General features: G+C 43.6%; 1 protein-coding gene across 1 annotated transcript; it reads left to right on the top strand.

The window, feature by feature from the left end:
* The first annotated feature begins 252 nt into the window (after nt 1-252).
* ANXA13 (annexin A13) lies at nt 253-26,158 on the top strand. The gene is made up of 11 exons (XM_074577775.1): nt 253-308; nt 13,686-13,764; nt 16,054-16,148; nt 18,576-18,746; nt 19,401-19,434; nt 19,521-19,600; nt 21,370-21,438; nt 21,658-21,759; nt 23,662-23,737; nt 24,561-24,673; nt 25,855-26,158. The coding sequence occupies exons 1-11, from the start codon at nt 294-296 to the stop codon at nt 25,972-25,974; spliced, it is 954 nt and encodes a 317-aa protein (XP_074433876.1). The 5' UTR covers nt 253-293; the 3' UTR covers nt 25,975-26,158.

Below are 26,158 nucleotides of genomic sequence, written 5' to 3'. Positions count from 1 at the left end.
GTATGTATAATCTCGAGGCTTATACTGTGAAATCCTGATTTTTTTTGGAGAAAGCAGCCAGCTCCATGACCAAACAGGATATGATATTAGATAGTAGGGATAATAAAGCCACCATGTAATGATGAATATGCCCCACCTTGTAATGACTAGAATTTAAATAATGACAGAAGTTATTGATTAACCCAGGGTTGGGTAGGATATAGCTGCTCTAGTAGAAGTTGACTGTTCCATCTGAATGCTTGTTTTATTGAAGAGCAGAAGAGTTGCATCTTCCTTACTCAAGCTAAGCAAAAATGGGCGGTTCACACGTAAGTAGTTATTTAATTTGGATTGTCAAGAATGCAGCAATTTCCTATTTTTATTTTTGTCCATTTTCACTTTAAATGACGTTAATACAGCTGCAAATGAAGATTTAACCTCAAAATCTACTTTTAAGTGTGGGTGGGAAACTTGTATATAGGTGGTAACATCCTTAATTGCAGTACATGAATAATGAAAATTACTATAACGCAGATTCTAGGTGTTTTAATACCCATTGTGGCTTGGTTAAAAAGGGCAGCGCTTTAATTTTGAGAAAAAGAAATGATGCATAGGATGTCATGGGAAAACTCATTTTAGTTAGTTTAGCAAATTTGTGTTGGGACTTTCTGAACAGTAAAATAATTCCCTAAAGATGTATGAAAAACTTCCTGTCCCGGAGGCCAACACTTTCAATATCTGGCTAACTTTATCACTGAATAGTAGGGAGAGGAGTAGCCTCACAATGCGGTGCTCACAGAAGGGCCTGATTAAAATCCAGATTTCAGGACTTACTACATCAAATTACTGTATGAGTTTTGACCGAGACAATTTTGGCTAACATTTGGGTGTTTAATAATAAATAGCTAAATCTGCATAAGGATATTTAACCTCAAAACAGCCTGATCGTCAAAAGCTTATGTGATAGCTGTGAATCATTGGTGCTTCTGGAAGTTAAGTAGCTTATGCTGAAGAAACTGGGGTTTTTTAGCTCCAATTTTAAAACTAATGGATAAAAGGCAATATTTATTCAGCAGCACGTTTTATCCTTGCGTGCTGTCTGAAAACCTGCAGTTTTACGGTACGTATCAATAGACAACAGCCTGTTTGCTGATACAGGCTAATGTTACATTTGTTTCTTTAAGATTTGTATTATTTTATTACGTGATTATTTTTTTAATTCAAATTCAGCAAGGTCTTGAAAGGTGCTGAGCATCTGCTGCTTTCGGCCCAGCTCTCCAGGACATTGTCTTTGCCAGGCTGAGCAAGAGAGCCCATACCATTTGTGCAAAGCTCCAGCTTTTTGTCCCCCTGTGAAAGGGTACATGGTCCCATCTCCACACCATCCTTTTGTAGCCTGGCTGCTTGTGTGAGGGGAGAGAAGCGAGCAGCTCAGCAACCTATCTTCGCATAGGAAACAAGGCCGAGAAAGCTCCTGCCCCCTGTGTCCACATAAGCACACATTGTAGGGTTGTTGGCGGGCGTCTCCTGAGGGTGCTGACCCTGGAGAGCCTTTCACTGGACAACGCACTGAATGCGGTGTAGAGCAAGCATATCCAGTTTAGATTTAAACTAGCTAGTTGAGGTCTATCTGTGTCAAGAGAGAGCTCAGCACATGCATCTCAGGCAGGTTTAGTAGTTGTATGGGCTCCATGCTGGACTAGGTAGCCTGGATGTAGATGCAACTGGAGTTGTGCTGTAGGCTCCGGTGGGAAGAGGTGTGAGCCCATGTTGGAATAGAATCCCATGATTCAGCCCATGACTCATCTGGGAATTGCATCATTCTGTGTTTGTCCCTAGAAAATTATAGGTAACCTTGGAGAAATGCCTGCATCTGCATCAGCAAACCACTTCTGGAACAGCCTGAAAATACAAAATTCTTAACAGAGCTTTTCAGCTGCAGTTTGTTCTTTCTCCTAATCTCATGTTTTGCAACCATAGGTTCATGAGTGTCTTATGTATTGTGTTTTTTAAACCTCCAGAGCAAGTCTTACAAACTCGCAGCGGATATACGGAAACCAACCGTAGGGACTACCAGTTTGTCAGCAGAGGAGCCAGTAAGCACATTTTTTAATGAAGGATGAAAGGGGCACCGTGGTGTTGCAGCACGTGTTGCTGTGGTTTATGGTGGCTTTGGGAGGCACTGCAGTGCACAAAGGCAACTCCTCTTTCATGGTCAAGACTGACACTGGAAAGCTGGGTAAAACTCTGTTGTTTTATTCTGTTGAGTGCTGCATCTTTCCAAAATTTTGTCTGCTTTGAAATTTCAGGAGTGAAATCTTTTTAATAGCCCAAATTCTGCTGGGATAAATGTCAAATTAATGATCTATGTCAAATGAGGTTTTTTTTTATTTGGTGAAATGGATTCAGGTTTTAAAACTTTTTTTAAAAACGTCGTGATTAAATGAAGTTTTCACTGAAAGCTAAGCATTGTTCAAAGAAAAGGTTCCATTATGTGGATGTTAAAATGGAACTTTTCAGCTCTATCAAAATGTCTCATTTTAAAATGGAGCTTTCATCAAAATTACTATCTTCCTAAACATATAAATTTGAAAAAAAGTAACAAATTTTACTGAAAAAAAATACTTTCAACAAAAATTTCCAACCGGCTCTAAAGTTTACCTTTCACATACAAACTGAGCTCTCGATTAAGATCTGCACCTGGTGCAACATTACAGCTACAGATTTGCATATTTCCACATGCTTTTTGCTCTCTGAACCCAATCCGGTCCCTTTTTCTACAATCAAACAAAGTTTTTGACTGTACATCCTTAGAGATTTAAAGTCTCTAATTATTTACTCTGTTTGCAGTCTTCCATCAAGCTTATCTGTACCTCTGCTGTCTTCAAAATTGCCACAAATAGAATCAATCCACCTGAAAATCTGGGTAGCTGCTCTGCTGTCAGCAAGGTGCTTTGGGGACATTTTGGGAACAGCACCAATAGTTTTGATGATATGATGGTTTGAAAAGTTTGATGGATTTTGACGTTTGTGAAATTGTGTAATTGTTTTTTTAGCCTTCTCTCAAGAATCCAAGATGACTCTTTACGCGTTATTCTGTTCTCTGTGATGTTTGTGACTTGGATCAATCTCGGGGGGGTGCGAGTTCTTTGTTTTTAATTTAAACCACTTTTTGAGATTCTCTGTGACTCCCTTGATTTCCATCTTCTCACTGTAAAGCAGCCCAGACCTTCTGCCAGGGAGGACTGTAACATAAGAAGGGGGTGGCAGGTTGTTGTGAGACAGGTGGTTTGAGAACTTGAAGGTAAAAAAGTAAGTATAACCAGGAGAGCACATCTGCCTTGGGGGTCCTCTTGGGGATAAGCTCACAGACATCACAAGGGCTTCTGTGTTGCCTATGGACATTTCTATCCTTGTAGAAATGTTTCCTTAGTGCAAGTATTACTTACCACAGGGTGATTTTTATGATCTCATCACAAAGCTCAACAATTGCTATTTGTTGCTTCCCCTGGCAGACCAATATTCGGTGACAGTTGATTCTTGTTCAGTTCCTGGCCACAAGCCCACAGTCAGCAGAAAATAAATATACCTTCTTGTTCAGCCACCCAACACTGGGGAAGAGCTGCGGCGGATTCTTTTCGTTTCCATGGTTCCCCTTTTATCCAGGGCATTTGCTGTTCCTTTTAGGTCTGAGGCTGTCCTGTGAGTGCAGCTGTGGTAGGTGTTAACAAGCATCTACCCGTGAAAAATTTATTATGAGTTTGTGGCAAGAAAAAGAACCCATCTGAAGTATCAAAGGGTTGTTATATTTATGTGTTACATCATGCAAACAGGTCAAACAATTATGTTTTACAAAACCGTAAAAAAATTCCAAAAATTTCTGAAGTCTAATGCTCTTCTTTGTATAAAACAGTTTTAGTGTATTCTACCAAGTTCTGTTGTTACTATCCAGAAAAATTACACTGCCTTTATTGTTAACTACGACTACTGACTGAAGCAACGGACTGATTACTGCTGCTCTGGGTGACTCAGCTGACCTGGGACTATTTGAGATTTCCTCCACCCTGTGAGGTGGAGAGGAGTTAGACACAGAAACCTCCAAGTTCAGTAGACACAGTTGGTTTGTCGGACACTAAACATGCCATGTCTGTATAGTAACAGCCCTTCTACGTGTCTATGAATAGATAGATGGTGTTTAGATAATGCATCTTGCAGAGGAATGTTTTAAAACCAATGAGACCTCTCCCAATCAAGGGGAGAAGTATGTAATCTTGGGGCTTCCCTGATGGGGTGCGTTGCCCTTCCAGTTCTTCTCCTTTTAAATAATTCAGCTTTAGAAAACATGAAAGAGTCAGCAGGATGTTCCCAAAGATTGCGTCCACGTATTTCAGCCCTGCGTGGGCATTATTAAGTCATGTTAGCTTTCATGCTGGCATACACAAGAATTTACTTCGGTTCCATCAGTGTTAACTTACCAAAACTCATCACAAGTCTTAGTTGAGGTAATGAGTGTAAAATTTTTAATAAGACCTAAGAACACTCGAGCTATCTCTTCATCGGTATGCAAGTCAGAGATTGGCTGTCTCAGCTGAAAAAGAGGCAGAATATGCCAGATTCCAATCATTTTGGTTATCATTATCCCTACTGGCCTAGCATGTGAAGTGTTTTCCAACCAGGCATTATGGTCAGTAAAATAAAAGTAGACAAATCCACCCCAGGTGTAACAGAATAATTCCACACTTGGAATTCCAGATTTGTCCCAGCTGAATAAAGCCATTTGTCATTTTTTTGTGGCTTCCATTTGCACGATAAGTATTAAAAGGAAGTGATGTGAGGCATGACTCATGTCTAAACACAGGCGTAAAGCCTCTGGAGATTTCTAGCATCCTTTCCTGCCCTGGGTTCAGCAGCCACACCAGGGAGTCAGGTCCCTGTCAGCCCTGTGTCACCTCTGCCAGCCCCACGCAGGGGCCGGGTGCTCTACAACATCTCAAAGGTATCTGTATTTAAGCCGGTGAATTGAGCCCTTTAGAAATAAAAGCTGCAGTTTTACGCCTTTGGCGTTCCCACTGGGTGATGCCCTGGTAGCTAACTCTGATTTTAAAAGTGATCTGCGTTAGGGGTTCCACCAGCCACAAGGAGGTGTGGACACATTAAAACTGGACAGTGGAAAAGCCAGCCATGAGAGAGCCCTCCCAAATTTTTTTCTCTTAATGGTGATGAGCGTGAATAAATGGAGTGGATAAAACATTATCCATAAGCTCTTATGAGGTGATATTTTAACAGCTATTTAGAAACAGGAGGGACGTCGTAGGAGACTGATGGTTTTAATTTTGCAGTTTAAATAACTGTTAGAGCAATTACCTTCACCGTTGCCACTTGTTTGCAATAGGAAAAAGGAAATGTCACTAATTTTATTAGGATTTTGTTGTCACTGTAGCTTTAGTCTTAGATGGAGAAGACAAGGTTATTTGCACCTCTCAGTTTGGAAGGAGCCACTGAATCATTGCAAAGGCTGTTGAGTAGTGAAGTGTGGTCGACATGACTTACATACGTTGTATTATCCATTCTATTATACTTCATATAGAAACTGTTTTGTTCCTGATAGCAACAGACTGCCAGCAACAAGCTAGCCTGACAGTGCGTGTTGCTGTCATACAGCTGTTCCGCCTAAAACCGCCGTAAGGATTTGGGAGAGTGACAGCCTGCCTGGCAGATGGTGGATGGCATTCGAAGACGCCGATACCATTCTCTGAGCAGTCAAGGAGGCAGATGGCAGTTTTGCAGTTACATATTGTGGTTGACTGAGAAAATTACTCAAACAAACAAAAATGACAGGTACATTTTACAAAACAGCGGAGGAAGAAACCTCGTGGTCAAAAGGACACAGGCAGTCCTTAAGGTAGCGCTTGCCAATTAACATACGTCAAAAAGGTGTTTCTCAACCCCACCTTTTACTGCCGTAGCACAAACCCTGGTGCCTGCTGACGCTGCCCCACTGCCAATGTGCCGCAGCTGTTGGCTTCTGTTTGTCTTTAAATGTTAGTGTCCATCTATTCTGACCCGTGTGCTAAAAGCCTTTTTATTTCACATAAATTCCTGCCTGAATAATTGAGCCCAATTATTTAATCTTCCAGAAGAACTTGCAGAAGAACATCTTTCTTTGATGCAAGGGTGATAGGAGGTGGGGAACCCACCATCCACTAATGACCAGATATCCTCATGCCTGAACAGCCTTTGCTAGCTAGATGAGACTCAACCTTGCCTACCAGTAATTGATCTTTGTTTCTTTTGCTTCTCCACTATATTAAAGACCTCTAATATTAAGAAGCTTTTCCCATGAAAGCACCTATACACTGAAATTAAATGGGCTTTATCTGCAATTCTGCCCTTTCTGATTGATGTCTGGAGCTTTCTGAGCAAGTCACACTTTTATCCCCCAGGAATATTTGCAGCCCCATGCCAGGCTGGCTGACACGGTTGGGAATAGAGATGTCCTGGGTGTCCTGGGGCCTTGCTGACACAGAAAGCAGCCACAGATCACCAGACCCCATTGCCAGCTTGGCCCAGGGCCCTCATCCATCCCACAGCAAAGCCAGAGGCTCCCGGCAGAGGGGTGATCCTCTGCCCACTGGCTCTGAGAGCTCTTCCACCCACAGCCCCGAGGTGTGCAATACCCGTCTCCAGACTCTTTGCCGTGGGCGAGGGAGGGATGTTGCTCGTCAGGCAGGGCGGATGCTACCGCTGAAATGGCTTTTCCTCCTTTCTTTTGGTGTTCATTCCAGCCTCAACTGCATTTTTAACAGACACAAGCAGGCAGATATATTTTCTATTAGGAATGCATATGTTTAAAATAAGGTGACCATATTATAAAAGAATAATATACCTTATGCAGGGGTAGAAGGCTCAGGTAGCATTATGACAGTGAAAAAAATATTTATGACTGGAAATGTCTGTTCTGGTAACTCAGATTATTGGTGAAGTACAGACATGGCACGGTGTTTTCAGTCTGTCTTTGGAAGTAGATCAGAACCAAAATACTGCAGCCTACTCCCGTTTTTGTTCTGGTGTTTTTTTCTTAACACACGGAAATGCTTGGAAATGAGTGATGAGATTTGGTCTGTTTGTCACTAAGACTATCCCTTTGAGTAAGAACTCCGAGTTTGTTCCGCTAACAGGATGTTATTCTGACAACATGTGATGTAGAAGACTAAAACCACAAGATCAAGACAACGTGCCCTTTTTTTTCTCTCTATCCAGTGCTGTTAGTCTAGTTACCCTTGGATTCCAGTTGCGTTATAGCTTATTAAAGGCTTCTGCCAGGATAAATAATTAATCTTGAGTATATATGCGTTGATAAAAAATTAATCATGTAGGCGCTGATTTGCCAAAAGCTGTCTTCCATGATCCCAGTGTATTAGAAACAATTTAACTAATGAGATAAGCACCCCAGTCCTGTTGTTTATTATGCTAACAAGATGACAAGATGGTTTGGGACATTTCTTGGTAGACAAGGAAAATAAATTCTCCTCTCCACCCAGAAGAGGAATACAGAAAATCAGAGGACTGGAAAGCACCTTGAGATGTCAGCTCACTTATCCATTGCCTACAGCAAGATCAGCTCTGCCCAAACCAGTCCTGACAGCTCTAGCATTGCTGGGCTGGAAGAGAACTGGTTCATTAGCTGGAGACAAGGCTACCCGAAGGCCTTTGAACTGGTGACTCAGTGACTGTTCATGGGTGAGAACTGGGAAATCTCAACAGGTTCCACAGTTTCCGATCTGGGATGGGTTTTCAATCGTTTTGGCTTGTCTGTTTGTTTTTCTGGCGGTCCTGTGCTCACCTTTGGGACATTATGGAAAGTTTGGGGCTTGGCTTCCTAAAGAAACAGGAGGCATGACACTGCAGTATGTATAGATCTGGTACCTCAGCTGAAATATGTGAACCCACTGGACATTTTTTAGATGAATTTACCAGCAGGGTGTTAACCTCAAAATTATTAGGTGCCTGTTATGTGTCTTGAAAATCTTGAGGAGAGAGAGAGTGTATTACAAATCTCCTGAACAAAAGACTGAGGCTCGAGCTCACCTGCTTGGTAGAAAGGAAAGCTCAGATTGCTGCACGTGGAACCGGTTTGTGTCATTCTTTTTAAAACCTCGTTTTTCTCCAATGCATTTTGGTGAACGTAATTAAAATTATCTGAAGAATAAGAAAACTGATGAAATAGCTGTGGTAGCCCAGCTCCAATAACCATTGGAGATGCCCTCTTGTGTGCGAGACATCCGCACCGGGTTGACCGATGAAGGTTGCACAGGAGGCCACTTATTTCTGACAGGCAGCGGGCAGCTTACCCTGCGGCACCTCTAACGGCACCAGATACCTATGTTTAGACAACTGAATAGTGCCCTAAATTTTATTTCAGACCGCAGTCATGAGCAGGAGTCAGTGCTGTAAAGAGCATGGCAGGCTCAGTCTGCCCTTTCTATGTGCTGCTATTTTGAGATTTAATTTTTATTTCTGTTAAGCCAAAGAAAAATGGAAACATCCATCAAATTGAAGCTTGAACTTAGACATCCACTAAATAAAGCACATAAAATGGACCTGGCAAAAATAAAGATAAAATGGACCTGGCAAAAATGAAGACTGGAGGAAGCACTCAACATTCCTGGATCGATCCAGCCCTTTTTAGGGCTCCGCCCATCACTATTAGACCTGCATCTCGACTGCTCTGGTCAGCAGCCACATTCCTGCTGGCTCTTCTCAGCAATTTGCTTGTAAGCATCTGTGTCTGCACTTTCCCATGCACTTTATCCGTATGGATCTGTGTTGGACCTGCAGCGGGTGAGCACTGTCAGCAGCATCCCGAGCAGCTACCCTTTCTGGTATTTTGACATTACTGCTCCATAAACCTCTGTTCCCGAGCATGGTTGTGGCATCTGCTTGAGATGACAGAAATGGAAAAATAGCTGTGATTGCTCAGCTGTATTATCAGCTATTTTCAGGTAGGGTATTTGCAATACAGGAAGCTACCTCGAGCTTAGGGACATGGTTTAGTGGTGGACTTGGCAGTGTTAGGTTTACAGTTGGACTCGATGATCGTAAAGGTCTTTTCCAACTTAACGATGCTATGGTTCTATGATTCTATAATTCTGTGCTCATGGTAGTGTTTCTTCTGTTCTTGTCTGCTGATGGACGAGCACTTTGTATCTACTACAAGCTTAGTTGTCTTTAGCTAAAGGAAGATATTAGATTTTGTCTTCAGAAATATCTGCAATGTATTGCAGCATCCCACCAGTTCTAACTACCAATGCCTTGAATCCATCAGAGCTCTTCTTTCCCCGCCATGTCTTTCTTGCTTTTGCTGACCTTTTTGTTAAACTGTTTATTTGTGCACCATAAGGGCTCCACATGCTGAAATATCGAAGAGCAGTTTCCAAATGCTTCTCTAAGCATTGCAGACCATCTTCAACTACAAACTGATCTTACCTCTCCTTAAAGTCAAATGTAATTTACAGTAGGAAAAACTACGTAATGTGCCTTACAACAAGGTATAAGTTTTAGTTTTAGATCCGTTATAATCTATCCAGTTTCATAGAAATAAGTCTGTGGCAATTTTAGCCAAAGCTGCAAGGGCAAATGATTGTTGTCTAAAAATATGTATGAGTGAGGCAAAAACTGTTCAAGCTAAGGAACACTGTTGGCAGAAAAAGCAAGTGGACATAGGCCATGAAGACAGCTAGGCTGGAAGTGAAAAGAGGGTTTCTTACCAGCAGAACTCTGGTTACGCTAATAAATATGGAAGTATTGGAGAGAATCGTAGAAGAAAATGAAGTAACAGAGTAGATGGAGCTGGACCAATTTATGAGAGCAAGCTCCTTTACATCCTATGTCCAGCTGCAAAATTTTTATGCATTCTCTCCACCTGATATTTCAGGCTCCACATCATGCTATCACCAAAATTGCTTTAACATTTATAAGTCATTAACTACTCAAGCCTAATCTAAGACCTTAACTCTAAAACAAGAACTATATTAAAGTGACTCTGCCCATATTTTTAAAAGAATACCTACAAGTTACAAATGGTATTAAACACCAATTTCTTTTGTCATTTGTCCCTTGCAGGAAAATCTATCCATCAAAATCTGCAGGGTGGGAAGCAGTACAGGTCTGAAACAGGCCTCGCTCTCCTGCTGGGAAGGCTGTGTCATTGGGCAAGAACAAGACTGGGACCCAGCAGGTGGTGAATTTTAACCAGGGCTTTCTAGATGACTCAGGACTTGGCCTTAACAGTCAGTCACTTAACCAGAGTATCAGACTTCCTCTCTATAAAGCTGATAGTAGTTTTGCACACAGCACTATAAGAATGATATCTCCCAGGTGCATCATTTAATGTTTTACAGTGATATATTTGAAGACGGAGGCTTTAGCAGAGCTGACTCAATAGATTGCTCTGGTGCTTTAAAACAAACATGTCCTGAACATCATTAAGAAACAGGCCTTCCTTCCCTTCCACATTGAAAAGAAATGCCTTCCTTTTTTTAAGTCTTTATGAGTCCCCATAAATCCACAATGTTATTTCACTTGCTGGTGCTACCATTTTGCTACCTGTTGTAACTGTGCTACACACAAACACAACAGCCACAATGACAAGTTGCACATAGGAGTTAGGGACTTGCTAAAACCTGAGCATAATTGACCAGCCATCAAGGCATAAGTTGTGGCTGCCCCGTCCCTAGAAGTGTTCAAGGCCAGGCTGGATGGGGCTTTGAGCAGCCTGGTCCAGTGGGAGGTGTCCCTGCCCATGGCAGGGGGTTGGAACTAGATGATCTTTAAGGTCCCTTCCAACCCGAACCATTCTATGATTCTATGATCTATGCATTTAATACGTTAGCACTTTTTTCTGTATTTTGTGCTCCAGAATTGTCCCTTTTTTGCTGATTTTTCAGCTGTTTATCTGGTCCTTACCCTCACAAAGAAATGCTTTTTAACCAACTCTAAGAATAATTTCAGTACTGGCTGGCTGACACAGACAGCAGGGTCAACCATATGAGTGGCATGAGTGTCATCTGAAAAGTGTGCTAGCGCTATGGAGCCAAAATAATGATATCTTAATGTCATCATCATTAGTCCATTCAGATATTGTACCCCGTCTGTCCAGCTTACAGTGTCCTGTGGGTGCAAGAAGTAATTAGGAGTGCATTACCCAGTAATACTAACAACCATATGCTAAAGTAGGAACTGAAGTGTTCAAAACACTTTGCCTGTTAAACTTGGTATTATGGAGAGGGGAAATCTGTACTGGCACCGCACAGGGCGGTGTGTGGGGCACAGTCAATGGAACGGGCAGCAGAGCATCCTCTTGGAGGCTACGACCGTGATGCCCATTGACTCTGCCACGTGTTGAGGAGCACCCGGACCACACTCCTTGCATAAACACCCTGCCTTTACGACTCTTCAGCAAAAAGGCCCATTGTGCCTCTGGTTGGCTGTGCATGCAGCATTTGCATCCTGGGGCTGTATATCCAGAACAGGCTTTGGTTGGATTGTGGGATCCCATTATTCTGTTCCCCCAGATTCCTCGGCCACTGAGCCTGGTTAGCTGTCGTCGTTTGTTTTGGTATTAGAGAGAACAAAGGTGAATTTTATTCTCCCAAGAATGGAAAAGGGGGGGTAGCAATCAGAAGAGATGAAGGAAGTTAGAGCTGCTTAATTTTCAAGCATGTTGTGCAAAAAGATATCTTTCGTACATGATTCCATCAAAGGAGAAGCACGTACACCCTATCGTAATAGAAAAATGTGAATGCAATTCATTTTCTATAAAAACAGTGATCAGTGTATCTCTTCTCTAACTTTGTGCTTTTCCCTTTCCTTTTTGAGAAAATTCCTGAGAAATTTGAAGACCATTAAATAAAATCTCCCTCTAGAAAATACTAGTTACTTATATGCATCTGTTTCCACCTGATATGAAAGGTTCAGAGAAGCCTCTGTGTGTGTCAGAGCATACAGCAGGATACACATTTACAAGCAACATTGCGATAACGATGTGGCAATGAAAGTCTTAGCTTGTGCTGTAGAGATCGAGAGAAATTATTGCATTATTATTGTACCTGACTAATTGCCATTGTTGTAAAAATAACTTTCAATTTCAGTGAGATGGCTGCACTACTATTAACAGTAAATTGTATCCTAGCTGCTAACTGCGTTAGAAAAGCCAGCTACCTACGTGGTCTTTGGTCTATCGCCAAGGTACATTGGTAAAGCAGGGTAGGGACTGGATTTGGGATTTCTCCTTGAGATAATACCCTTTATCTTTTGCTAGGAGACTCCTTTATCCAGAGCTGTAGCTCTTCTACCAGAGCTGGTAGATCACAGCATGAAACTTTTGAAGAATACCAACAACCACGCTTCCGGGCTATATCTATACTTGTAAATAAAACAGGGCGTCCTCTGGCCAGGTGGGTACATGGCAGAGCACGGCCCACAGCCATATGGCTAAATTCTGTTTATCCCACAAGCAGAATGGTCTTGTGCCTAATGTCTTTCAGGAGTTGTCTCTGCCCTGTGCTGTCCCCAAAGACAAGGGGGCCAATCAGCCATTTAGCCTATTCTGCTCTTCAGCAGGATGGTGGCATTTTCAGGAGGGCTTAGAAGCAGACTGCCGTGCCCTGGGGTGTCATAACCCTTAATTTAGTGGAGAGCAGAGTGCCATGCCCTGGAGTATCTTAACCCTTAATTAACAGTGGTGGTGCCAGGCCCTGGCAGCCCAGCAAAGCCAATAGCCTGATCCACGTGTTGCTATTTGAATGGAAATGCCAAAGCACTTGCAGCGCGCCCCGAATCCATGGCCTGCATGTAGTTCTACTTGATTGAGGAGCCTAGAACCTATTTTACAGCATTATTTTAGAGTTTAGGCATTTAAAATAACTGATTCATGATACCACAGAGGTTGAAAATGTTGCTGCCCTCCTGGTCTCAGATACTTCTACCCCTGTCCGAGAAACAGCAGAACAGAGGGTGTACCAGCATTTCAGCCCTTGTGATTCACAGCTTGTCAGAACAGCAGGAACGGGCATCGTTTTCTGTTTACATTGGTATGTCAGGCTGTAAACTGCCACTGTGGCTGTGGACTTTTCCCTGGTAGATTTAGCTCAAGGTAACCACATGTGCTATTTTGCCAAAATAAAAAAAAAAAAAACACCAGCTTTATCATGTTACATATCTCCAATTATCTCACTTGCATGAATGCATCAACGCAAGAAAGGTTTGCAGGACCAGGTTTTATTCAGCTGATTTGGATTGTAAACTCCTAGTACTTACGAACGTACTGCAGAGACGGGGCCTGGTTCTGTACACATCTGATAAGGCGTTTATATTGGCCTATTGTTAAAGTGGTACAAACAAATAATATTTGATCTGGCATGAAAATGCCTGGTATGAAGTTATTACCTTTAAATCATTTGAGTAAGCCTGAACTGGCGGAACGAAGTTATATCGGATCAGCACCGTGTGCCATGTGGTGGCAGCTATTTGTGGATCCATTCTAGGAGCCCTAGGGATAGATCCAGTATTTCAGCAAAGCCCAGCATGAACTTCATGGTTTAGATGATGTGAATGAAGATCAAGCAAGAACCTGGCCCAAACTGCTGTTGTTCAGAGACTAATGCAAAATTGTTTCCCATGTATCTGTTGTGCCTCTGTTTTCCCAGTCAACCAATAAACACCATCATCACGGGTTTGATGCAGACCGAGATGCCAAGAAAATACATAGTGCCTGCAAAGGAGCGGGTAAGAAAGCTCTTTTTTTTTTTTACACAAAGGGCAATTTGGTATTATAAGGAGCATATAAATAAATTTAGGGCAAAACAACTGTTCCAACTGGTTTCAGGTAATCTTTATGCTTTCTGTCACTTACTGACTCAAAGAACATGCATAGCCATGGAGTTTTATATGATTAACATAAATGGGAAGGGAAGCCAGCTTGTTCCTCAAGGACTGGTAAAATCTAGTTTGTTAATTGCTTGCCTCCAGGGGATTGGGATAAACATGATATTTGCTCCCTGTGACAGGAACACCAAGCTGTCAAGGCTGATATGACAGTCATGGGGTCTAGCTACTCAGGTCGGATTAAGGTCATGGTTAAATGTCCTTTCCCAGACCTTCAAGGACCAGCAAAAAACATCACCACCTCTATATGCTCATCAGAGCCCATTGCACCTCCATCTCCTAAAAGGAACATACGGTGCTCTCAATCTGCATCAGTGATTTTTAACCAAAAATACTGGCTCCCACCACCTTCTAAGGTAGTTTGAAGTAAGCTGGCTGAGCGTGCACTGATGCGAATGAGGAATGCACAGCGTTCATGGGATCCTCAGGTCCCCGGAGATGACAACGTCCAGCAGAGGAAGAACTGCCAGGCAGCATACCAGAGCAAGAAGTTATTCATTCACTCCAGGCATTTGCACAGTAAACATGTATTTAAGCATTTCTTCCTGGTATAGCACCGACATTCAGAACCAGCTAGTTAAGTGCTGAATATCAGGAACTCTTCCTGTCCTATCAACTGAGGCCCCTCAAGACAGTTCCCCAGAGGGCTCTCCTACTGAGAGTTTAACCCCACATTGTCAGATAGGAGTGCTTTTCCTTCTAACATAGGACCATGCCTTCTGCCTCAGTTCTAAGCAGGAAGAAACTGGACAAGATGCCCTAAACATGTCCTGTATGTACCTGGTGGATGATATGCAGGGATGAGAATGCATCAGTTGCTGCTGAATGCCAATATCATTTGTGTTTTTATCCTTTGTACTGGTAGCTCCTTAGAAACCCTTGTTGGTCCCTGCTCCCGAGAGCCTGAGACCAGGCATGGCCCAGAGCCCAGTAGGTGGATCCAACAGATGGAAGAGCACAAGGAGAGCATGGGGCAGTGTCCACCAGCGTGACGTGCATGCATCAGCAGACCTGGCCTATGGCTTGATGCCTTTGCTCTGCCATCTAAACCCTTTATATGCTACGGGTAGTTTGGCAGTGCCCATCACATGCAGGGTCATAGGTCTCTCCTGATACCCATTCTCCATTTCAGTACTTACCTTGAAGAAATAACGCCTGAGGCAAGCTGCTGGCCCTCAGATGGAAGCGCACCAGGACACATGTGTTAATGCAATAGCTACTCTATTGTGTCTTTCAGGCATCCAAGCAACATCACTGCAGTCCTTTCCCTTTAACCGCACACGTAACGAACGCCTTCCAGCAGCTTTGTTTAGTGCAAACATCTGTTTATATGGCTGAGGGCAAGAAAAGTACAAGAACAAGGTCATTGCCTTCAGGGAGCTGCTTCCATCCATCGCATAAGTTACAGCTCAAAGCTGCCCCAGGGCTTCCTGCTGGGGGGATGCTGTGTGTTGAGTTCCCCACGGGTTCCCGGGGGATGCAGCTGCTCTGGTGCCCATCACCGGGGCATCCCATACTCCCAATTCATTCTCACTTACTCTTGCCGAGCAAAACAGCATCAGCAGAGACTCAGACCACGACGGCCGGTTCCGGCTCCTCTTCCTGACTCCATTCAATGCAAAGCACAACCCATTTTGTACAGGCTGGACATTCAGGCTATGGGTTAACGAAGCTGATTTAAACACATCCCCACCCACCTGGGCCTCTCGCCCCACGCCGTTCGTTCTGTTGTGCCGGCACAAGCGTTCGCACACTTAATGAACTGGATCTTGTGGCTGATCCCTCAGGACTACTCAAACAAGCATTGCCACCAAAGACGGGTATGTCAGCCTATGGGCACTGCCATAACCCTGACTTTAGGAGCCATGTCTGACCTTCTCGAACAGAAGACTCGATTTCCCTGATAAAATAAGAGCAGCGCGAGATAGTGAACTTTTATTTTATGGTCTGAACATTGTAGCTGACTACAGTTAAGTATATCCTCAAAAGAATCTTAGATGCTACAAATCCTAAAGTTGGCACCAGTGGGGATATATAGAGAGCAGGTTTTTTTCTCTTCAGAGATCATGTTTTCTTTCCTCTGGATTAGATTCCTGATTAAATAATTCCTATGCGCAACTTCTTTTTCAGGAACCGATGAAAAGAAAATTATTGAAGTGTTGTCAAGTCGAACAGCGGAGCAGAGACAGCAAATAAAACAGAAGTACAAGGCTCTGTATAGCAAGGTATTTCAAAATAAATGGCCTCCCTGTTTCATACGGCACGCCTGCTAGAAATAGAGCCTACAGGCCTCTGCTCCTGAAAATATCAAGGGCACAGTGGATTTAAGGAGGACACCAGTTAGTTTCTGATTCAGCAATTTATTTTATCTCCTAAAATACCAATTATATTTCTAATCTTAGGCCTCAGAGTCTTCTCGAAATCAGCCTTAACCAGATCAGAGCATTTTAATCAAAGTTGGGAGAGCTAGAAAATTATTCATAACTGAAATAAAAAATACTTCAGCTTGTGTTCATCTTCAGCACATTCAGAAAAAGGAATTAATGTAAAAAGGAAATTTTAAGTCAGAATCCCTCTCAGACCAGATGCAAATTCAGAAGGACTATTTGATCTTACACCATTATATTTTTGTTGAGTTTAACAGATGTAGTTATTGATATTTTCCAGTGATGAAGTAGAATGCACGTTGCAAACCTGAGAATTCTCATTGGGTACTTGATTTCTGGAGGAGGAAAGGTAGAACGCCTTAATGATTCTGTGTGCAAGAAAAATAGTTTCCAATAAGACAAATAAAGCTCCCAATATATTATTTAGATAAACAGTTAAATCCTGCAGAGCTTGTTATTATATTGATATTTTTTTAAGGTCAGCTTGCTCATTAGTCATCAGTCAATGTTAATAGGACTGGCAGCACTGAACCTGAAAGCCTTCTATAAAGAATCATAGAATAGTTTGGGTTGGAAGGGACCTTTCAAGGCCATCTAGTCCAACCCCCCGCAATTGAGCAGGGACATCTCCCACTAGATCAGGTTGCTCAGAGCCTTGTCCAACCTGACCTTGAATGTTTCCAGGTATGGGGCAACTACAACCTGTACAACTGGCAGCCTGTGCCAGTGCGTCTCCATCTTCAGTATGTAACAGTTACAGCAAGCATGATAAAGATTTTGGTTACATAAATCTTATAGATTGAGTTCTATAGTGAGGATTAATAAAAATAGGCATTAGAAATGAGAAAATGCCATGGGACATCCCAGTTACATCATCATGGAGCAACCCTTCTTGTGGGCCTGGGCAGCCCCTCACCACAAAAAAGACATTGAGGTGCTGGAGCGGGTCCAGAGAAGGGCAAAGAAGGTGGTGAGGGGTCTGGAGAACAAGTCTTATGAGGAGCAGCTGAGGGAGCTGCGGTTGTTCAGCCTGGAGAAAAGGAGGCTGAGGGGAGACCTTATCGCTCTCTACAACTACCTGAAAGGAGGTAGTAGCCAGGTGGGGTCAGTCTCTTCTCCCAAGTAATAGGCAATAGACAAGAGGAAACAGCCTCAAGGTGCACCAGGGGAGGTTTAGATTGGATATTAAGAAAAATTTTTATACTGAAAGGGTTATTAAGCATTGGAACAGGCTGCACAGGGAAGTGATTGAGGCACCATCCCTGGAGATGTTTAAAAGACGGGTAGACATAGTGCCTAGAGACATGGTTTAGTGATGGGTTTTGTCAGAGTTAGGTTGATGGTTGGACTCGGTGATCTGAAATGTCCCTTCCAACCTCGGCAATTCTGTGATTCTGATTCTAAGGAGCCACAAGTTGTACCGTTTCTCGCTCCTGCTGCTCAAGGAAGTGAGGTTGATGGTGCACGCGTTGAAACTGCTCCGACACCCACGTCAGCCTCTGACTTGAACAGATTGAGTGTTCACTTGTGATTGTGTAAGAGGGTATTTAAGAACAATAGACTTTGAGCTGGGCTTCTGTTTTTTTGTTCTGAACTTGTCAAATACTTCCCATACTACAGGAAATGCTGACTGCAGATAGAGCTTCAAATAAATCATCAGCAGGCATCCTTCTCAGCATGCATACACTAGCGAGTTCTTCTCTAGGGTCTTATTAAATTTTGAATTAAGTAGACCATTAGTAGAAGGTTGATTTTTTTTTTGGTGGAAAAAATGCTGATTGCTTGGTACCGAAGCACTCTGTAGAAATTTGGTGCTTTTTCCAATAAATCAATTTTAACCAAAACTGGAAGAGAAATTTAGTAAGTTTGATCCCTTCTGTTGCAGCTCTTTTGAAGCAGAAAGTTTCTGCATTGTGTTTCAGAGCAAACTCTCCTGTTAAGCTTTTGAAAATACTAGACTATGCGGTCTAGTGTTTTTAAACGAGTTAGTAGTTACTTACACAAGTAAGTAGTTGTTTAAACAAGTAAGAGTCAAAACTGGACTGATATTGACTGGTATTTGAAGATGGAACCGTCGTTTAATTCAATATGAAACAAAAATTTGTAGGGATTTTATTTTGTGAAAAAAAGTCCATGTATTTAAAGCCTTTTTTATGTTTTTGTCCCTTTTTGGTACAGAAGAAGCTTTGAAATAATGAAATTCCCTGAAACAAATAAAAAACCCCAGCTCAGCTTTTGCACTAACCCTTCTGACTGTCCCCGCAGGATTTGGAAGACGACCTGAAGGGAGACCTGAGCGGGAATTTCGAAAAGGCTGTGCTGGCTCTGATGGACCTGCCCTGCGAGTATGAGGCCCGAGAGCTTCGGAAGGCAATGAAGGGCGCTGGGACAGATGAGTCGCTGCTGATCGAGATTCTCTGCACACGAAACAATAAGGTTGGGACACCCAGGTAGTTTTTATGCATGACCTTCCCTGGGTCGCAGGGCAAAGAGCTCACCAAGAGCATCCCCCCGGGGACGAGGAGGAGGGATCAGACCAGCTTCCATGACTGAAATGCCTGTTGTCGTGGCTGCAGCCATAAGGTTGCCATACTGAGGCTGAAACTCTTGGAGGAGTTAATTGTAGTATGATTAAAATTCCTTCCTTGGTCCTACTCCCATCTCCCATGGACGGCACAGAAGCAACACTGATGACAGAGAAAGCCCCAGGTGCCTGTTTAAAGGCAGCGTTGGCAATACTCTTGCCGTTCAGAGGTGGCTCCTGCCAGGTTCGGGAATGCAATCCTCTTCAAAAAGCCCTTCAGCTTATGCCTAGACGCAGCTGAAACCAGAGGGACACCTGCATGAGTCAGGCATCCATCGGGATGTGTCCTGAGCCAGGCTGGGTTTGTGCCGTGTCTCTGCCCTGAGCAAGAAGTGGGAATTCGGCTTTTCCCCCCTCCATGCCTCCTATGCCTCAAGCAACACAAGCATGGTACTGACTTGCTGGGGTTTTGGTCGCTTATTTATTTATTAATTAATTACATTTGTTTATTTTCATTTGCCATATTTATTAAATTGATTATTTATTTATTTGATTTATTTGCCTAGGAAATTGTAAACATAAAGGAGGCATACAAACGGCGTAAGTAGTTTTGTCGTTCAAACGCTTTCATTTAACGCCTTTATCACTGGGTCAGACCTCACAGATGTTTTTTTTTTCCTCCCCAGTCTTTGATAGGGATCTAGAGTCTGATGTTAAAAGTGACACAAGTGGCTCCCTGAAGAAGGTATTAGTCACTGTGCTAGAGGTAAGGCTGGGGGCTTTCCTCTTACGCGTCTACCTGATAGGGTCAGCTCCTTCTCTTTATCCTATCTACGCTGGGTAATCATAATAAGTATTAGCTGGTATTTACAATAATGTAATTATGATATGGAATATAATAATGAGGTAATTATAATAAGCAAAAGGCATTCTTCAGGTTGAGACCCTTCTATATCTATAGTTTTTTAATATAACTAAAGGGGCTATGTAAAATCACAGGTAATTTTATAAATTCCAATACTTTGAAGACAAGAGAATTGTTTTATTATTATTTATACCATGGTAATGGCTAGAATACCTGTTCAAGGTCATGGCTACATTATGCTGAGTTCTGCCCCAAACCAGCAAAATCTTACTTCCATCTCAGCTAAGGAATTTACAATTCAGATAGATATAGAATAAATAAGAAAGAGATTGCTGTTAAGTTAGTTTTCCATTGACCAAAAAAGCATATTTTCCATTAGAACACACTTTGTTTTAAACCACCTACACAAAATAAAGAAAAAGATTAATATCTCCATAAAGACACAATATAACTAACTAAGAAGAATACGATCACACCTAGAAATGCAACATGATGGCCAGTCTGATCAGACAGCCCTGAGAAATGAAAAGATTCATTAAATAGAATAAGCTTTAAAGATCTTCAAAGGTCACATCACTAAATACACCGCAGTTAGATTCCCATTCTGGAGAGCACTGATACAGCTCTCTTCACCTCTTGGGGTATATTTTCAGGAGTGAAAATAATTTTTCATAATTATTCAGATCTTTGTCATAGATTAGTCCTTCGTAATTTCAAATAACAGGAATTACAGTGTTAGTGAATGCTCAGAATACATGGGTTAGTCAGGAAAATATCTTGCAGTTATCAGGGCACATCCAGCACCACAAAAACCAGCAGCACTTCACTGCAGGTACCAGGAACATCTTTTCAGTAGCTGGACGGTGGATACACCAGCTGCTTTCCAGCTGCTTTCCTAAGAAACACTGTGGTTTGAGCCCGGGTTGCTGTATGTGTCCAGCAGCTCAGCCCTCTGGGATGAAACCAAAGGCCATGGTGGGACGGTCCTGCCCCAGCAATGTGTACACAGCTCAGCCCCATTCCCACCCCAGTGCCTGCCCACGCATGCTGCCGCTTCCCACCGGTGGAAAAATACCCGCAAAACCCAGCAGCAACCAGAACACAAGAACAACCCAGGTGGGCAGGGACCTCTGCAGCTCTTCTGGTCTGGCCTTCCTCAAAGCCAGGCTAACTCTAAACCCAGACCAGGTTTTCTGCTGATTTTGTTTTCTGCTCTGGACATGTGCTAGCTGGGAGAGGGAGCGGGAGCACGGGATGGCAAGGACACTGGGGACAAGGGGGACCAGCTACAGGGGAGCATCCACAGAGTACAGTCTACTGCTGTGCAGCTACTGAGCCCCGATAGTCCCTTCTTGCTCCAGAGAAGCAATCTCAGAGTTGCAATCTCATTAGGGTCCCAGCACGCAGCAAATAAAACTGGGAGATAAGCCCTAGCATTCAGGCTTCACCTGTAAAGTCAGGAAAATCAGGGGCTGCGGTTAACATGAACAGACCATTCCAAGCTGTACCACCAAGTCCCACCGTGCCCCTTTACTAGGCGTTTGTCAGCAGATGGCAGCAAAACTATAACCAAAATATTTGAGGGCCACGAGCTGACAGTCTTCCCTTCCACTACAAAATGTAATCAGCGCTTGGTCTGGTTTTTTTTACTGTCATGTCCTTTCCTGTAGGCAAGCCGAGATGAGACCCAACAGGTCAATGCAGATCTCGCTGAGCAAGATGCCACAGATCTGTATAAAGTAAGTGCAATTGTGGAAAAATCCCTGTTTCCCCTGTGCTGCGCAGCAAGGGCTGCCTGGGGGGTGACTAAACACACCAAGCAGGGGGGCAATGGCAGTGTAAGGGCGTGAAGCGAGGAGGGCATAGGCTGGAGCTTGGTGGATCAAGGGCTCTGGCTGACTTTTTGTGTCTACTGTGAATAAGCAAATGCTTCTAAAAAATAACATGTAATCTTCAAGGCAGGAGAAGGCCGGTGGGGCACAGAGGAGCTGGCTTTCAATGTGGTCTTAGCAAAGAGAAGCTATAGTCAGCTGAGAGCTACTTTTCAAGCCTACGAAAAGGTGAGTTATTCTCTTCTGCAATGTGAGTTGCGTAGGGCCTGACGTGTAGTTTGCAGACCCTAAAATGGCATGTAGAGCAAGAGATCCTTTCTTTGCCATTTTAAAAGTTCTTGAAAGCTTTAAGAATCTTGGAAAACATTTTCATACAACTGGATCCTGATCTTTTGGAAATAGGGAATAAAAGCTGTATCTTCTGCCAGTGAAGAACCTATTCCCCTTCATAACCTACGCAACATCCAGCCAAATAAATGTTGCGATGTTGCTTCCTTCCCACAGCTGCACCATGGTGGGTGTCCCCACTCCTGCAAGAAGACCAGTTCACAAACTCCTGCCCTGAAGCAGGGTTTTGCTTTTTCTGGTTTTTTCCTCTCCTTCTCCAAAGCAGAGCCTGTCAAGGTGTCTCCTCCTGATCCCCCTACTTCACATGCTCATTTTGGCTGGGCAGAGGCACATCTCCAGCCTCTTCCTCTCTGCCCGCGCTGGGCAGACAGCCTGTGCAGGTACTTTGATTCACTCTCCTCTGTCTCCAAATATAAGGCAAGGTAGGCAGCAGGATCCCGGCTGTCTGGTACTTTGCCCTGTGGCACCCACCAGGGACATTTTACTCACACCTGGGCCTGGAGCTGACCTCCACTGAGACCTCTTGCCTGGAAATGACCTGAGAAAGTCAAAGCAATGGGAAATCCTTCTCCTGGCAGCAAGGTGGAAGCTCAGCAGAGATACTTATTCTCAGGAGAGGGTCCCCCGCTCCAGCCTCTGGCTCATAGTCCTGAACTCCCCAAGGATTCCTCTGAGTTTGTCAGGAAACTGTAACCCTAGGCACTGAAGATGGAAAAAAACTCCAGTCAAGGCCATATTTCAGTGTCAGCACAATAAGGAACCCATAGTTGGAAAAATGTTTGCAGCTTAATCCAAGTTTTGGTTTGTTGCTGGCAGGAGAACAAAACCAGTCACTAACTGATACTCTCTCCCTCGGAGTGGCCCAAACCCTGGGGGTTCAGTTAAATGCTCCAATAGCCAAGCTACCTTGGCTTTTTGATTCCTAAAGCCAAGCAGATCAGGTTGCCCAAACCGGTCTACCACATCCTGCCTGGCTGTATTTGAAGTAGAAGTGGGCCAAGATTAGAGCCATGCAAACATCAGACCTTCTCTGCATTTGGAAAGATAAATAGGCCCAGATCTAAACCAGGCTGAGGGTTTGCAGAACTTAAGCCCAAATCCTTCCCACCTTGTACCCATGGTCTCCCAGCTCTGACCTAAAAGTCCACTAGAGCCTTGAACCATGTAGGGCCATCCTGATAGGCAAAACAGAGCAAAGTAAAAGGCTTTGATGTTCATGAAGTTCACAAAAGTCAGGATAAACTCTGGTTTGAAGTGACAGTCTGTTTTTCCCCTTTCTTAGAGAATAATACAAAAACTTGGGAACAACTGCAGTGCTTATAAACTTTCCCTGGGAAGCCAAAGACAATAAGTAACAAAACTTCATAGAGCTGGTAAAGGTCCAAAAATTATCTTATTTCTGTGGGAGGCATCCAGAGCCTTTGATAGAGGGGTTAGAGGAAGCTCGAACAGTTTCTCCTGCCCAGGGGTCACTCAAGAAGAAGCTACAGCTTCTTTGTCCTAAAAGCCCTCAGATACATGTGGCTGCTAGATTTAGGTTATCCATCTCTTAAGCATTGTGCCTTACCTGGCCACATAGACCTTCTTAACTTGGTGCCAGTGGATCCGTGAGTGCTTACGCCGGAGGAGAACTTAATTTGCCCTTGAATTACTCCCTTGGAAAGGCTCTAAAGGATCTGAATTGGCCTTTTGCCATTGGATCCTAAGTCTGATGCTGGTTTTATGGCAGTGGGATGGCATGTACAGACAGCTCTGATGGCTCCTTTTTTGTTGTCCTCATAGGTGTGTGGGAAGGACATAGAAGAATCCATTAAAAGTGAAACATCTGGAGATCTGGAGAAGGCTTATCTCACCCTTGGTAAAAAAAAAAAAAAAAGTGTCAAGAGCTTTCTTTTTTAGTTCTTGCCATCATCTGACATTGGTTGTTGGGGGTTGTGTACAGCCTGGTGACAGACATCGAGATAACCCTAAACTGAGGTGACATATCTGCCAGGAAAAGAAGAGCCAGTTTTCAATAGTGATTTGGACTTGCTAGACACAGCTTTTCTCCACACAGCTAAATTATTTGCCCTCTAACACAGGGTGGCCATCTCCAAACTGCTCCCGAGGCCATGGCTGTTGATAACTTCCAGAGGATGCCTGGGCATCATCGGAAATGTGCTAGCCAGCCACCACGGAAATGTACAGGGCCCTTGACAGCAATTTAGCACTGGGGATGACTGTAACCAGCACTTAAGCCTGTCCCCTGGCTCTGGCTAGCTTTCTGGTATTGCTGTTATCAGTCTGGATCCGGGCTCTCCCAAATCTTGCCCCTGTGAGCTGTGGAGTGAGCAGCTACCCCAAGAATGGATGGGCAAGCGGAACTCCAGAGGGGCAAATGCTTGTTCTCATTCATTTCATTTTCACTGGGGAATGGCAGAGTACTCAGTGCTGATCATTTCCCTGTGTAACATGCTTTCCCCGTGGAGAAACGTATGTCCCCATTCAGACTTTAAGACTTCTCCTTGCATACCGATGGGGGACCGGTCACAGAATGAAAGCCCCACCAGCTCATATGTCTGTCTGAGCACAAACCCTAGGGAGTTTCCTTTATTTCTTCCTTATTTATTTCCTTCTCATTGAAGATGTATCACAAAGTATAAATATACAAGTATAATGAAGCCTCTTACTGTTTTCTCCAGTCAGCTGTGCCAAAGACTGCCCAGGTTACTTCGCTACACTTCTGCACAAGTCAATGAAAGGAGCCGGGACTGACGAAGAGACCTTGATTCGCATCCTTGTGACCAGGGCCGAGGTAGGGTACCCTGCGACCTGTAATACCTCACATCAGCTCTGGGAGAAATACAAATGTAGAGGGTATGGAGTGAGTCCTGGTAGCTCATGTGCTCAGTCAACCCATTTCAGCTCAGTGACACTCTGCTTTTGTACCCGGGCGACTCTAATTTTGATACTGCATCTAGTTCTGTTTTCAAAAGAACTAAACCAGAAAGCATGCAGGCAATTTCAAATGGAGTCAACTGTACCTGGTTAAAACTAGCCCACGGGGAGGTCTGGCCCCAATAGGATGTTAAAAGTAAATTCCTCGTTAAGTAATGATAAAGCAGCAGTTCCCAAATTGAGAATTGCTTATAAACATATGTTGCCAATTCGCTCTGATTCCAGCTGGGAAAAACAGATGGGGAGAAGGGAAGAAAAATAAAGAGCCAAAGGAGATAATTGTCATTTTAAAAAGCACAAAACTGCACAAAACATTTGAGTTCTTAAACACAGTCTTTAAGTCTTCCTTCCTTGTAAGCTGTGTAGGTTGTAACTGCAGGGCTGTTTCAGCCTTGACATAGAGGAGAAGTCATTCACAGGGACAAGGAGAGCCTATTTCTCAATGATCGGCAATGTGAGAAATTAGTCTCCAGGGTAGTCTCTCTGTTAAGACACGGTCCAGTCGTAGTAACATTTAAAACCCCAGTGATAAAGATCAAACTGTGCCATGGGTGCCATTTCACAGGAAAGCTCGAGACAAGGCATTTAATTCTCCCCACTGTGGTAACCAGAAAATTACTTCTGTGGGTGGAACAAAACTCCCTTTTAGCCGTACTCCTTGAGGTGCCTCTGTCCCTGCTTGCCACCACAGAGTGGCCTCAGGAGCTGGCAGTGACCGGTGTGAGTTTGTCCAAGGCTGCGCCCACATGGCACCGCTGAGCACTGGGCAGAGATGCCCCTGGCCACCCCGGCACGGCTCTCCGCTCAGACCCTCTTTGCAGCTAGCATCCCCTCACCACACCATCTGATGTGAGCTTACCTTAAATCCAAACATTAAGCTGAAAGTCCTCCAAAGTTTTTAGGCCTCCTGCTTTCTCCTCTCCTCCTCCCACCGGCTGCGGTGGAGCTTGGAGCAGACCCCAGGGGTCCTGGTAGGAGCAGGGCATATTACTCAAAGCACATCCCACTCTTCTAAAGAGACTCCTGGTGTCTCCTCAGAGCGACCTGCCAGCAATAAAGGAGAAGTTCCAGCAAATGTACAAGAAGTCGTTAGCTGAAGCTGTCCGGTCTGATACCTCTGGGGACTTCAGAAAGTTGCTGCTGGCTCTTTTGCACTAAAAAGCCATCAAGAATGAAGAGGCATGCTGAGCAGCCACCTCTTGATTAGTTTCCAAAATAGCATCCAAAAAATGTGGCATTAGCACAAAGAAAAAAATCCAATTTATTTTCTTTCCAGCTGGGAAATGTGTTGCCAAGTAATGTTGGACATGAGGTTTATGTTATGGCTATCTCGCCAAATGTC

The sequence above is a fragment of the Larus michahellis genome, chromosome 2, assembly GCF_964199755.1.
Source record: "Larus michahellis chromosome 2, bLarMic1.1, whole genome shotgun sequence".
NCBI lineage: Eukaryota > Metazoa > Chordata > Aves > Charadriiformes > Laridae > Larus > Larus michahellis.
This window is presented reverse-complemented; position numbering and strand designations above follow the sequence as displayed.